The 15127-nt window shown below is 38.2% G+C and overlaps 3 protein-coding genes across 3 annotated transcripts; 1 reads left to right on the top strand and 2 right to left on the bottom strand.

Moving 5' to 3' along the window:
- The first annotated feature begins 2530 nt into the window (after nt 1-2530).
- On the top strand, nt 2531-6618 carry LOC104739286 (protein SMAX1-LIKE 6). The gene is made up of 3 exons (XM_010459584.3): nt 2531-4129; nt 4402-4654; nt 4747-6618. The coding sequence occupies exons 1-3, from the start codon at nt 2940-2942 to the stop codon at nt 6268-6270; spliced, it is 2967 nt and encodes a 988-aa protein (XP_010457886.2). The 5' UTR covers nt 2531-2939; the 3' UTR covers nt 6271-6618.
- Nucleotides 6619-6857: 239 nt separating this feature from the next.
- On the bottom strand, nt 6858-10291 carry LOC104739285 (internal alternative NAD(P)H-ubiquinone oxidoreductase A1, mitochondrial). The gene is made up of 8 exons (XM_010459583.2): nt 9321-10291; nt 8433-8646; nt 8159-8319; nt 7992-8057; nt 7716-7879; nt 7514-7628; nt 7252-7431; nt 6858-7155 (listed from the first exon to the last, which is right to left on the bottom strand). The coding sequence occupies exons 1-8, from the start codon at nt 9801-9803 to the stop codon at nt 7003-7005; spliced, it is 1536 nt and encodes a 511-aa protein (XP_010457885.2). The 5' UTR covers nt 9804-10291; the 3' UTR covers nt 6858-7002.
- A 308-nt stretch (nt 10292-10599) lies between these two features.
- Nucleotides 10600-11446, bottom strand: LOC147927780 (protein PSY3-like). Its single transcript, XM_087484173.1, has 2 exons — nt 11313-11446; nt 10600-10879 (listed from the first exon to the last, which is right to left on the bottom strand). The coding sequence occupies exons 1-2, from the start codon at nt 11404-11406 to the stop codon at nt 10752-10754; spliced, it is 222 nt and encodes a 73-aa protein (XP_087340299.1). The 5' UTR covers nt 11407-11446; the 3' UTR covers nt 10600-10751.
- Nucleotides 11447-15127: the final 3681 nt, after the last annotated feature.

Below are 15127 nucleotides of genomic sequence, written 5' to 3'. Positions count from 1 at the left end.
ATTTTGGATTCAGGGCACCAAACAAACAACAAAAAAAAAACTCACTTTGATTTCCTTTTTCTTCTTTCAAAGTTATGACCTTTTTATTAGTTATTTAGTTCTGACATACAAATTATACTCAAAAAAAAAAAAAAAAAAAGGCAGCAGGCTACCACGCACACTTGACCCCAATCAACAAATAGACACCATGTTTGTGTAGTTGTCATTAACAAACATGACAAAGATCTTTCTCTGTCTACTTAAACATTTATAATCATGTTACAAAATAAATTAAAGTGGATATCGCTATCTCAATTATTTAACGTAAAACATAATTACGGAGCCGTGTCTCCACCACATATATTAGACTCTTAAAACTTAGTAATAATGAAAATTCGTAATTAATCATCAATTCATCTTTAATTTGGTTATGTACTAGTATGACAGATTTTTTTACTCACAACAAACAAAGAAACAAATGTAACAGTAGTAGAATTTGCAAGTGTTCATTCCTCATTAAAAAAAAAAAAGTTAAATAGTCAAACAAAACTAATGAACCGGAATATAGGTTGATTTTTGATTCGGGCATATGATTTAAGATTATGTTTTTATAGATATAGAAATAAAGTGAATCAGAAGAAGTACAAAAAAAAACACAATCACTCAAAAAGCTATGATATGACACAAAAGTCACATCAAAGATGCATGTGATTAAGCTAATGACCAACAGGTGCCAGTGAACCACACGAATTAGATAAACAAGAAATCACATATATTAGAAAAAGGATTACGTTTAGAATAGGTTTTGATTCGACTAATTTATTATATGAAAGTAGTTGACATTTGTGACAATTTTGTTTTTCCTTTATAAAACCAAAGAAAAACAAAAGAAAGAAAGGTGGAGAAGTCAATTCAAAGACCTTTTGCTTGATGAGAACTGAGAAAGGGTGAGTCGAGGATTTCATGTCCCGTCCACCTTACTACGCTCTATCCATGGTGCTTCGCAATAATGTTTCTGAACACGTGTCCTAAACCTAATGGATGCTATAAACAACGTCATCCACTTATAAAGTGCCACACTGTTTAAAAGGGAACCGCGAAGGACTACAGATCGAATAGCGACCGTTGATTGCCACGCGAGTCACAAACGTCATTAGCTTCACTTTTGGCATTAAATAGTGTTTACTGTGTACTCGATACAGGGGATCATCTGGAACACGTTATAATTATCTTGTTTTTTTTCTCGGTTAATTAATTAGCATGCGACACGACGGAGAAAAATATGGGATTAATTAATTTTATACGGCTACTAGATTTGTATATATGCATTCTATTGTTTCTCTTAAGTCTTAACTATAACAATGGTCTTAGGGTTTGATCGATCATTTAAGATGCCGCATCTGTGATCTATCTCCCCAACTATTTGAATTGAACTAATGTGTCACCGTCAGTCAAGACTTGGGGGTAGCAACCATGGAACCAACTTTAAAGAATTGTAAAATTTCAAAAGATGCCTCTGCGATCGGGAATAAAAGATGTGCCAAAGTAATGTGAAACAATATATAAAAAAGATATTTTAATTGGATGATAAATGACAAAGACGCCAAAAAAAAAAAGTAGTAGTATAAAAAAGGTGGTGTTTGGGACTCTCTAATCACTAATGCTTTTCCTCTTTTTTCTTATGACATTCACCTAATCTTTTATAAAGTTCAAGTCATTGTCTACAACCACGCAATACCTTTTTCTATATTTTCTCCATCGTAGAATTTAAGTTGACTTTTCTTTGTTAATCCCAATTTTCTCTTTGGATCATAAACCAAATGTTGTTATTTTACACTTTACGAACCAGATAAAATATTTTATCCAAAAAAAAAAAAAAAAAAGATAGAGAAGATATGTATGCAAGCAAAAAGTAGAGAGATGTGGACTCCTTTCATGTTGTTCCAAGACCTCTCAACCCATCAGTATAGTTTGTTCGTTGGCATGACCACTGACCAGTCATCTAATGTATACTTTTATTTTTTTAGAAAAATAAAAAAAAAAAAATCGGGAGACAAAGAGATCTAATGTCGAATCTTCAAAGTGGTGAAAAAAGCAGTGAAACAATTTTGATGGGAGAAAAACAAAAGAAGAAGAAGGAAACAAATGGCAGCAGCACTATTTTTTTCTCATGTCGGTAAAACTTATTAAAGTTATCATCCATTCAATCAATCTTGCTGGAAGAAATTGCTTTTTGTAATCTTGAATTTACTGGTTGTATAAACTCTTTCAAATCTATGAAACAAATTTTTTAAAAGTTTCGGAATAATTGAAGAGAGAATCAGGGATGTAGTAAAGTGGAGGGAAAGGGCTGAGAGAGATTCTACGAGCACCACATAATATTCGTTAAAAAATTCACCATCGTAATATTATTATTATTAAAGAAACGAAAGTGCGAGAATAGACACAATACAAAAGAAAAAAAAAAAAAAAAGACAATATATTGGAGGGGGTCCTACGACCAAAGATACCACCAAAACAACGACTCCTGCATTTAAGTCTGAACATATCCAAGCGTAAAGATTTTTAGATATCATTTGAACCAAACCAAAAAAACAAAAAAAACCAAATCATATTTTTATTTTATTTTATTTTGTCAGAAATCATATTTTTATTTTATATATATCTATATAACTTTTTAGCTAAAGAGACTAATGACAAAGTTTTTGATTAAACTTTTTCCGATAAAAATCATTTCCAGAATTTTCACGCCTCTCTTTTTATAAAAAAATATTTCTGAATTTTTGTTTATTTTTTTTTTTTGTCTTTTTAATTTAAGTTTCTGATATTTTTGTTGGTGGGAAGAGTTTAACTCAGTTGAGTTGAGTTGGGTTGGTTTGATTGGAAGAAAGGGCTCCTTCCTTGGTTTGGTGAATTTTTTGTTTTCTACACTTTTGATTTTGACTTTTTTATTCCGGCCGATGCCGACGCCGGTTATTACGGCGAGAGAATGCTTGACGGAAGAAGCTGCTCGTGCTTTAGACGATGCCGTTGCCGTGGCTCGTCGTAGGAGCCACGCTCAGACGACGTCGCTTCACGCTGTTTCCGCTCTTTTAGCTATGCCTTCGTCTATTCTCCGGGAAGTCTGCGTCTCACGCGCCGCTCGAAACACTCCTTACTCTTCTAGTCTCCAGTTCCGAGCTCTGGAGCTCTGCGTCGGCGTTTCTCTCGATAGGCTCCCCTCGTCGAAGTCTCCGGCGACGGAAGAAGATCCTCCGGTTTCCAATTCGCTCATGGCGGCGATCAAACGCTCTCAGGCGAATCAGAGACGGCACCCGGAGTCTTATCACCTCCAGCAGATCCACGCCAGTAACGGCGGCGGAGGATGTCAGACGACGGTTTTGAAAGTCGAGTTGAAGTATTTCATACTGTCGATCCTCGACGATCCGATTGTGAACCGGGTATTCGGTGAAGCCGGGTTTCGGAGCTCCGATATCAAGCTTGATGTGCTTCACCCTCCGGTTACGCAGTTCTCTTCTCGCTTCTCACGAGGTCGCTGTCCTCCTCTCTTCCTCTGTAATCTTCCCAACTCGGATCCGAACCGTCAGCTCCCGTTTACTGGGAGCGGTGGTGTCGATGAGAATTCTCGGAGGATCGGAGAAGTATTAGGCCGGAAAGATAAGAAGAACCCTCTCCTTGTTGGTAATTGTGCTAACGAAGCTCTCAAAACGTTCGTCGATTCGATCAATAATGGGAAGTTAGGGTTTCTTCCAATGGAGATTAGTGGGTTAAGCGTGATTAGTGTAGAGAAGGAGATTAGTGAAATATTAGCCGATGGATCAAGAACTGACGAGGAGATTCGTGGGAAAATTGATGATTTAGGAAGAATCGTAGAGCAAAATAGTGGCTCGAAATCGGGGATGGTGCTTAATCTGGGAGAGTTTAACGTCTTCACTAGTGAAGCTAATGCTCTTGAGAATTTGGTGTTGAAGCTCTCGGGTTTGCTGAAAGATCAAAGTGAAAAACTTTGGTTCCTCGGATATGTGTCGAGCAACGAGACTTACACGAAGCTTATTGATCGGTTTCCTAATATTGAGAAGGATTGGGACCTTCATGTTCTTCCAATCACAGCCTCTAAACCCTCGAGTCAAGGGGTTTATCCCAAATCAAGGTATGCCTTTTGCTATTTCTATTGACATTATTAGACTGTTGAACTCAATGCTATTTATACCTCTTAAGTTTGGCTGAAACATCATCACTAAACTCGTGGGAATAGTTTATTGTTTGCGTCAACGTCGAAAACATAAACTCAAATATTTTAACATACCACTATCATGGCACTTCCTTCTCAGCTTTATGCTTCCCATTTTTCTGAAAGTAGACATTAATGTTCTGTCTTTGCAACTGATCAAGTTCCTAATTGGATGAATGTGTTGGTTACAGCTTGATGGGATCTTTTGTTCCGTTTGGAGGGTTCTTCTCATCAACATCAGACTTCAGAGTACCGTTGAGTAGCACAGTTAATCAGACGATCTCTAGATGTCACCTCTGCAACGAGAAGTATTTGCAAGAAGTAGCCGCTGTTATCAAGGCTGGTTCAAGTCTCTCTCTGGCTGACCAATGTTCCGAGAAGTTGCCCTCATGGCTACGGGCAGCAGAGACCGAGTTAGACAAGGGAACAACGGGCAGCACTAAGGTGCGTTTTTATCAACTTCTTCCTCATTTGCAGTCGCTTCTAATGGTGTTAGATGTAATATCTTGAGAGATTTCGGTTCTGATTCAGTGCAGGCTTTAGATGACGCTTATACATCAGCCTCGCAAACCGCAGCTCTGCAGAAGAAGTGGGACAATATATGCCAAAGTATCCATCAAACTACGGCCTTTCCTAAACTCGGTTTTCAGTCTGTGAGTCCACAGTTCCCAGTTCAGACCGAGAAGAGCGTGCGAAACCCAACGGAGCCAAATGGTCCCAGTATGCCCAGCAGAACCCCTTCAAGCTTTTTGGAGACGCCTAAACTGCTGAATCCTCCAATCTCAAAGCCAAAACATATGGACGATCCAACGACATTGGTGATTAACCGCACAGTGAGTTCGCCTTTGAGCTGTGTTACTACAGATTTAGGGTTGGGAGTAATCTATGCATCAAAAAGCCAGGAATCAAAAGCAGCGAGGGAGAAACCGCTACTGATGACTCTAAGCTCTTCTTTAAAGCATACATATCAGAAAGATTTTAAGTCTCTCAGAGAATCACTCTCTCGTAAAGTTGCATGGCAGAACGAAGCTGTGAATGCCATAAGCCAAATCATCTGTGGATGCAAAACTGACTCCACGAGAAGTAACCAAGCAAACGGAATTTGGCTGGCTCTTCTTGGACCCGATAAAGTCGGGAAAAAGAAAGTAGCAATGGCTCTTTCTGAAGTCCTCTTTGGTGGTCAGGTCAATAGCATCTGTGTAGAATTTGGGGCAGAGCATTGTTCTCCTGATGACAAATTCAGAGGTAAAACAGTGGTAGATTACATAACCAGTGAGTTATCAAGGAAACCACACTCTGTTATTTTACTAGAAAACGTGGAAAAAGCTGAGTTCCCGGATCAGATGAGGTTGTCTGAAGCTGTGAGTACTGGGAAACTCCGTGATTCGCATGGAAGAGTGATCAGTATGGAAAATGTGATTGTTGTTGTGACGTCTGGGATTGCCAAGGATAATGATGCTGATCATGTTATTAAACCTGTGAAAATTTCTGAGGAACAAGTTCTCAGCGCAAGAAGCTGGAAACTGCAGATTAAGCTAGCAGAAGCTACTAAAATTGGGGTAAATAAGAGAAAACATGAGCTAGAAACAGAGCAACGTGCAGCGAAAGTGCAACGTTCATATCTGGATCTGAATCTTCCAGTGGATGAGACAGAAGTTGACCTCGATCATGAGACAGAGGACAGGAACGCTTGGTTCGATAGCTTCATTGAACAAGTGGACGGAAAAGTGACGTTCAAACCGGTTGACTTTGATCCCTTAGCCAAGAACATTCAAGAGAAGATCAGTTCTCATTTTGAGCGGTGCTTTGGATCCGAAACACATTTAGAGCTAGATAAAGAAGTGATCATTCAGATTCTGGCGGCTTCTTGGTCATCAGTATCATCGGGTGAAGAAGAGAACACAGTTGATCAGTGGATGCTAACCGTTCTTTCTCCGAGCTTTGCTGAAGCAAGACAGAAGTACGGTTCGAATCCAATGTTGGCCGTGAAGCTGGTTGCTACTTCTTCTAGCGGTTTAGATTCCGGAGTAGAGTTGCCGGCCAAGGTGGATGTGATGTGATTACACACATATATATAAATGAGGTAATAAATAGTTATAATCCCCAAGATTGTTTTTGTCATGGAAATTTATTTTTGGCTTGTGTAAATTACAATGTATAATGGCTAAGAGCTATCACGTACATAGGTTTGTGTAGGAGTACCAATTTGCCACAGCTCTTTTTGGCATTTTGAGTTTAGGATATATTTCTCCCAAATTTTTTTGTCCTATTCCCAACTTCCAAATTCAGATGTATTAAACCATCTTCTCCTGTAACCGATGGTGTCTGATATGCTTATCGACGAAATATAGGAATTTGGATGTAACAACTTTATGCGTTTTTATGCTAAAGTTCCGGCTACAAATAAACTCATTTTCTTGTTTTTTCTAGTTGGAATATATAAAGAAATAAAAATCAAACCTCTAGAGTTTGATGAATCTGTGATAAATTAACAAAACACAGAAATATATTTGACCACTTTCGGCGTTCTGACAAAAAAAATTCAAGAATGTTGAAACTGTATGTATTCTTCATGCTTTTTTGTTAAAATAGTAATTCATCATATCAGTCAAACCAGAAGATTTTAATTCAAAGTCAAAGTCGATAATTTCTTTGTAAAACGCTGGATTGACTTCATTGCATCGTTGCACGAAAAGGACATCGTTTGAGATGGTTTCGGGATTAGAGGTTATATAAAGTGAACAAGAGAGAGAGAGAGACAGAGCAAGTACGTAAATGAGAGGAGATTAGGATCAGATTCGGCTAATGTCACGACCAAAGACAAAAGTGGTGAGCCAGTTTATAGCGACATAGAAACGGTTTCTCCAGCTGACGACTCGAGTCAGATACGCAGACCTCCATATGAACCAGCTCACAAAGCCTGCCATTGATATTCCTTTTCCTTCCTGCTCAAGAAAACTCCCTCCTCCAAGTTAGCCTTCTATCATGTGTTTTTGAGGGATGTTTATGTGAAAGTGAATGAGAGATTTTTTAATACATACCTTGCTCTCACGGAGATCAACGAGAGCTTTGTATCTTCCAATAGTAGCCATACTTCCCAAATGCTTGTACACAAATGGTTCTCCAAGTTCCATGTCTTTTGCACTCATGGCTCTTCCTCCTCCAGCTTTTCCCATCACGTTCAACAGATTCGCCAAGTATTTGCCTTCTCTCTCAGCCACCTTCATTAGATCAGAGATATTCATGTTTAAGAACTCCGCATAGAACAAAAGTAAATAAATTCTATTACAACATTACAGAGACCTGTGCAAGAGCAGGAAGTGTTGATTTCCCTGTGCTCGCAAGGTAACCACTACAGTCACCAATCGCAAACACGTCTTGTGCAGAAGGTACACGCATCCACTCGTCAATTCCAATCCTACGGAAACAGAATGATCCAAGATCAGAAACTGTTCGAGATAAAAAAAAAAAACAGAACAACTTTAGTTGTGATATTGGAACTAACCTTCCACCTGGATCTTTTGGAAAACCAAGAGATCTCACAAATGAAGATGGACCAACACCAGTTGACCAGACTAAGAGACCGTAAGGAACTTCGGTGCCATCATCAAGAATTAGCTTCTGAGGCTTTACTTCTTTCACAATCCCACGCACAAGCTTCACTCCAGACTGAAGTCAAAACTAGCATATTTTCAACATCAAACTATCCAAGATTCTCTCAAACTAGAGCAAATAAAGTTAATTTGCATTAATTTGGATGATGAGTTATAATATATATAACCTTGTTTAACTGTTTGATTGCGTAGTGCCTGAGTCGATCATCGAAAGAAGAAAGTATATCCCTTGCCTGGAAAGAAAAAATGGTCAAAATTTTCATATTTATGAAACTGATCATCATCATATATATATATATATATAAAGTACTTAAGAATAGATAAGGAAAAAAACCTCAATCAAAGTAACACGAATGTCGTCTTTGACATGAGCATATCTCTGGCGAACATCTTTCATGATGAAATCACTCAATTCACCACTAAACTCGACACCAGTCGGCCCACCTCCAACCACAACGCAATGCAACAGCCTCTTCTTCTCCCCGTGTGATATGCCTATATATTATTGCATATATATGTATTAATTTGCGTGTAAATGATTATGAGTATAGTTTTGATTCAAAGGTAAAAAAGAAAGAGGATGAAGAATATTGTGTTGTTTATTATACCTGGAACTTCAGAGAGCATGAGGTTAAGAAGAAGCTTCCTACGAATCTCTTGAGCATGGTGAACCTCACGGAGGAAGATGGCGTTTTCTAAGACTCCATTAATTCCAAATGTGGAAGCTTCTGCACCACAAGCTAGAATCAGTTTGTCATAAGCGATCTTGAACTTCCATGGCTTCAATGTGCTTGATCCCTCGGTTACCGTCTCACAATGCACCTGTTTAAAGCAATAGGAGGATCCCCACAAAGTCAAAACCAAATGTATTGCATTGCCACTTCTACCTTTGCATTTAGTGTATCATTTTTTTCCAAATAAACCCCAAAAACAAGCAAAAATTGGAAGGAAATCTCAAATTGGCGTTTGATTGTATGCTTTGAAAATTATTCTTAAAAACCAAATACTCCATCCGTTTCATAATATAGAATGTTTAGAGAAATATTTTTGTTTCATAATATATGATGTTTTCAAGTTTCTATACAACTTTTATATTAATTTTATATTTTATATTATACAATGTTGTTTATAATTGGTTAAACTTTTTAAAAATAGTTATTTCTTAATATGCGTGTTTAAACTAAAACATCCTATATTTTAAAAAACGGAGAGAGTATGTGTTTGTCCATGTAGAACGAAACGAAACCATGTCTCAATAAATCTTCTTCTACATATCACAAATTGTAGGAAAAAAAAAAACCCAAAAAATAAATAAAGATAGACACATGTATCTGCAAGACTTTTCTTCAATTTCAAGAACTTCACAATTATTAAACCGTTTTCGAATTTTAGAAAGAAAAAAAAAAGACACAAGAACCATAAACCTAATTAATTAGTAATCAAGATTAAAAATATGAAAGACCAAGAAAACGATTAAGTGAAAATCTCAGATTTACCTCATGATTATCAGCATCGAGTTTAGAGCAATTAGCGAGGAAGTAATAGGAACCGGGTTGTCTTGAAATCGCCGGTTGGATACGAGAGATAGGCTCAGCAACGGACCTAAACTCAAGCGTACCGACACAAGTAGAAGCCAAGAGAGGGGTAAAGACCATGTGGTTCCTAGGAGAGACGCAAACGACGTCGTAGATACTCGTATCGATCCCTTTCATAAGACGACAACCCGCCCAACCCGACCCGAGAACCAGAACCCTCGGCTTCTCTCCTTCTCTAGTCGGAGCCAAACCGTCGTAACGTTGTGGCTCCAACACATCGTTAGCTACATCCTCCTTTGCTTGAACCGTCTCGCTCACTTGTTGCTGCCTTTGCAGAGCGGTGCAGAAACGGGACGAGAGAGTGTAGGATTCGGGGTTTCTGAACACGTTTCCGACCGATGAAGTGGTCGGCGAGATTCTTACTAGGTTTTTGATCCAAAGCATGATTCTTTTACTTCTCTAATCGACAAAGCAACCTAAGTTGTTCTACGAGAGCCGCCTTTTGGTACTCCTCTGTATTCAGTATTAATTCACTGTATACGTATGAGAAAAACCTACGTGCCAGTTTTGGAAATGACAGATGGCACTCCGATTCTGAATCTTCTTTCTAACTCTCCCCCAAAATAAATGGAAAATTTTCGTATTCGTAACAAAATAAATATTTTTTTTGGTAGCCACAGAAAAATATTTAAAACGTTTTAACAAAATAAACATTAAGAATAATCTGTGTTTAACACACGACGACCGCTCCGATATTAATGAAGACCTTACACCGATGCCATGTGCTGTAGCTGTTCATCGGGTAAAGGTACAAAGTTACAAACAATTGGGAGTTTTTTATATAAAAGAAAATCTGAAAAAGTTAATGGTTGTTGAAAAATCAAAAAATATAAAACATGTGAATCACTAAAAATATAAATAAAAGAAGCGTCAGCAGAACTTGATGCGCAAGAAACGACAATAAAAAACATGTGATTCACTAACACTCTTGTGGGGCGCAAGAAAAGGACGTCAGATTCTTCGCTGTCTGTTATTATTTGTTGCCCAAGTGGTTAACGGATTCAGACAGCACCGGCCCAATAGCCCGTTTATGTAGATCATTTATTCATTTGGGTTTTAATAAAGCCCACCCAGTACGTAAGAGTTAAGACAAATATCATTCTTTTACCATTTATTGAAACTGAGAGATCAACGTATACAAAAATGTATCATGGTCTGTTTATTAATTTTTCAGTACATATATTATTTAAGATGCCGAAATTATATTATTCACTATATGTAAAAAGATAACACACATAGAAATATTTAATAATAAAATAACATATATATATATATATCACAGAACATTTAATTTTCTCTTTTTCTTAACAATACAAAAAAAACATTTTGTATTCATCCTCTCCGTCTCCGACCTCCTCCACGCCTTCCTGGTGGGTTGTGCCGTGCGTTGGCCGATGGCTTGTCATAGTCATTGGTGCTCACCATCAACGATCTACCTCCCTCCACCATCTTTTCATTTTCTGTTATATGCATGTAGGTTTAACATATATATTACGTACGCAGATATAGATACGAGCTTTAAAAAAGAATAGAGATGCATGTAGCTAAAAAATTTCACAAACAAAAAAAACGAAAGATAGAAAAACCAAAATGAAAACACGGTTGAATAATATAGACTCTATTTGTATCTCCCTCCACACACATGTATCACGTACGGGCCAATCAGCCATTTGGCTAAATACGACTATACGAGATATATCTAAGCGGCTAAACCTACGATTACGATTGATCATAAATATCGAAGAGACTAAGCAATCCAACGATCGATTCTGACAATTTTATGAATCTATATACAACTCTAATTTTTTTTTTTTTTGGTAAAATACAACTCTAATTTTTTCCCCTCTTTATTGTATATATCGATGGTATCATGATGAGCTCGATTGCTCTTACCTGAAAATGATGAAAAGGTGATTCGAGCCGAAGAGACGATCGTAAGTGCAAAGAAGATGCACAAGCACAACCGAATTGCATAACAATAACACATCCTCTCTTTTTCCTTTTCCTCTTTCTATCTCTCTCTCTCTCTCTCTCTTTCCTCTATTCAACTATATCTCTTGTGACCCTCTCCTTTTATATACGCAAAATGATTTAAATTAACATTAGTTCCAAACTACTTTTACATAACATATTTTTCGGAGAGTGCTGTATAACCGGAATATTCTAATTTCTAATATATGACGGTGAGATGACTAATACAAATTCAAGCAAATTATATAAGAAATTACGGAATCGATGTTCTAGGGCACAAGACATTATTGCAAAACATTTTGCTCTGAAGTTGGTATAGAGACCTACAAAGACATGTCGTTTTGGAATATTCTGATATTAAACCTTTACATTTTATGTCCCTAACTAAAATACATTGAATATCTGTCTTTTGATTGTTTCAACGCTTGTCCCTAAATAAAATCATCAACGTAAACCTTTTGTCTTAGAAATAAACGCTTTTCTTAATGGCTACAGTATCATTTTCGTCTAAATTTTTGTTTGACTTATCTCTTTAAGGAACTCAATCCGATAAAAAAACAAAAAAATAGAAATCAGTAAATCAATTCAACTATAAAATCAAGATCGAAATGCATAACTCTGTTTGAGATGTGTTGAAGATAAGCTTGAATTAGCTTAAGGAATAAGTTGTCCTAATCTCACCGAGTCATGGTTCCCAAAGAGATTAGGAATATGACTAGTTAGGAGTTGTCTAATTATTGTCTTACATAAGGAATCTCTCTATATATAAGGAGTTGTTGGATTGTAACAACACTTGTGAGATTAAAGAGATTAAGGTGCTTTGGTTTTGAGAAGTTTCTAAAGCAATAAACAAGAGTTATTTGTTTAAACTTTGTGTTAAGATTCAATATTTGGTATCAGAGCGTTATTGAATCTTTGCCAAAACACATAATCTTCGTTGAACTAAGATATCGTTGATCAAGAAAGAGATGGGAGATATTGTCACCATGACATCCACACCTAAGGAAACAAGCACGTCAAACCTCCAATGCCCGATGCTTACCACCACTAACTATACGGTGTGGGCGATGAAGATGAACGTGATGCTAAGGGTAAACAAGGTATGGGAAACGGTTGAAACAGGGGAAGCTGACGCTGATAAGGTTAATCTAGCTAAGGCTCTTCTGTTCCAATCTATTCCAGAAACTCTAACCCTACAAGTCGGTAATCTTGCTACACCTAAAGAAATTTGGGACGCAATCAAGTCTCTCTATGTTGAAGCTGAGAGAGTAAAGGAGGCGAGGCTACAAACCCTTATGTCAGAGTTCGAGAGGATGAGGATGAAAACTACTGATACAATCGACGATTTTGTGGGAAAATTGTCTGAACTTGCGTCAAAGTCAGGTGCTTTAGGCGTAAGCATAGAAGAACCCAAGTTGGTGAAAAAATTTCTGAATAGCCTACCAAGGAAGAAGTACATCCACATCATTGCAGCTTTAGAGCAGGTTCTTGATCTGAACAAGACAAGTTTTGTGGACATAGTTGGTCGGCTTAAGACATATAAGGAAAGAATTCGAGATGAGGAAGATCAAGAGGATGATCAAACCAAACTTATGTATGCAAATAATCACCGAGAGGGTTATGACCAAGGACGAAACAAAGGTGGACGATCTGCAGGAAGAAGTAGAGGACGTGGTCGTGGCAACTATCAGAACAGAGATAAGTCTCAGATAGTTTGCTATCGGTGTGATAAACATGGTCATTACGCCTCTAATTGTCCCGAGAGGTTGCTTAAGCTTCAGGAGATTCAAGACACGGATGAATCTGAAAACCAAGATACTGAAGATTTACTGATGCATGAGGTAGTATTTCTCAATGAGGAAAAGGTTCATCCGAAAAAATTTGAAACTAAGACAGCTGGAGATGATATGTGGTACCTTGACAACGGAGCCAGTAACCACATGACAGGGAATCGAAGTTACTTTACCAAGCTAGATGAGACTGTTACGGGTAAAGTAAGATTTGGTGATGATTCACGAGTCGATATCAAAGGGAGAGGCTCAATTCTCTTTGTCACGAAGTCAGGCGATCAGAAGATTTTGGCTCAAGTTTATTGGATACCAGCTCTCAAGAGCAACATTCTTAGTCTTGGACAAGCAACAGAGACAGGTTGTGAGGTTAGAATGAAAGAGAATTACTTGACACTACACGATCGCGATGGGAAGCTTTTGGTGAAAGCAAATAGGTCGCAAAACAGGCTGTATAAAGTTCGTATGGAAGCTGAGAGTAACTTACTGCAGGTCAGAGAAGCAGATAATCCTACAAGATGGCATGAGAGACTTGGTCATGTCAATGTTAAAACAATGGAATCGATGGTTAGAAAGGAACTCATCATTGGAATTCCAGACATGATTTTTGCTATGAAGACTTGCGCATCATGCTTGCTAGGAAAGCAAACGAGGAAGACATTTCCTCAGGCAACACGGTTCAGAGCTGCACGACCACTTGATCTGATCCATGGAGACCTATGCGGTCCGATCTCACCTGCAACAGCAGCACAAAACAAGTATGTATTTGTGCTTATTGATGATTACTCTCGCTACATGTGGTCTCTGCTTTTAAGGGACAAGAGTGATGCCTTTGATGCGTTCAAAAGGTTTAAAGCCCTCACTGAGCAAGAAAGTGGAACAACAATTAAAGTTTTCAGGACCGATAGGGGGGGAGAATTTGTGTCTTTCGAGTTCATGAACTACTGTGCAGAACCTGGCATTCAGCGACATTTAACCGCTCCTTACTCACCACACCAGAATGGGGTGGTGGAAAGAAGAAATAGAACTCTGCTTGAGATGACTAGAAGCCTTCTAAAGCACATGGAGGTTCCTAACTACTTATGGGGAGAGGCGATAAGGCATTCTACATACCTGATTAACAGAGTAGCCACAAGGTCTCTGTTAGACAAAACACCGTATGAGATGTTTAAAGGAAGAAGGCCGAATTTGGAACACCTACGTGTTTTTGGATGTGTTGGCTATGCACGGGTGGAGTCACAGCATCTGAGAAAATTAGATGATAGGTCACGTGCATTGGTGCACCTTGGAACTGAACCAGGAAGTAAGGCATACCGCCTATTTAATCCTTCAACACGTAAGATAACAGTAAGTCGTGACGTAACCTTTGATGAAACAAAGAAGTGGAACTGGAATGAGATACAAGGTGAGAAAGAAGTCTCAGGGTCCTTTACTGTGAGTTTTGGAAACTTTGGTAACAATGGCTTAAGAGAAGTTGAAGCAGATTGTGAACCAACTAATAACTCAGATAATAGAGTCGAAGTGTTGGTAGAAACTCCAGAACAAGCACCTGAAGTAGCTCCACCTGAGTTAAGAAGATCAGTTCGACCGAGTGTCAGACCAAGTTACTTGAATGATTATGTGCTATATGCAGAGGAAGAAGCAGAGCGACTCTTGTTAAGCTTGGATGATGAACCTAGAAACTTTGAGGAAGCAAAAGTGCTAGACGTATGGAGAGAAGCTTGCAATGAGGAGTTGAGTTCGATTGAGAAAAACAAAACTTGGAATCTAGTAGAGTTACCATCGGGTGTGAAGCCGATAGGCTTAAAATGGGTGTTCAAAATTAAAAGAAACTCGGATGGGAGCATTAATAAGTACAAGGCAAGGTTAGTCGCGAAAGGATACGTACAAAAACATGGAATCGACTTCGATGAGGTATTCGCTCCAGTAGCACGACTTGAGACCATCAGG

The sequence above is a fragment of the Camelina sativa genome, chromosome 14, assembly GCF_030686135.1.
Source record: "Camelina sativa cultivar CO46 ecotype springtype chromosome 14, ASM3068613v1".
NCBI classification, from domain to species: domain Eukaryota; kingdom Viridiplantae; phylum Streptophyta; class Magnoliopsida; order Brassicales; family Brassicaceae; genus Camelina; species Camelina sativa.
This window is presented reverse-complemented; position numbering and strand designations above follow the sequence as displayed.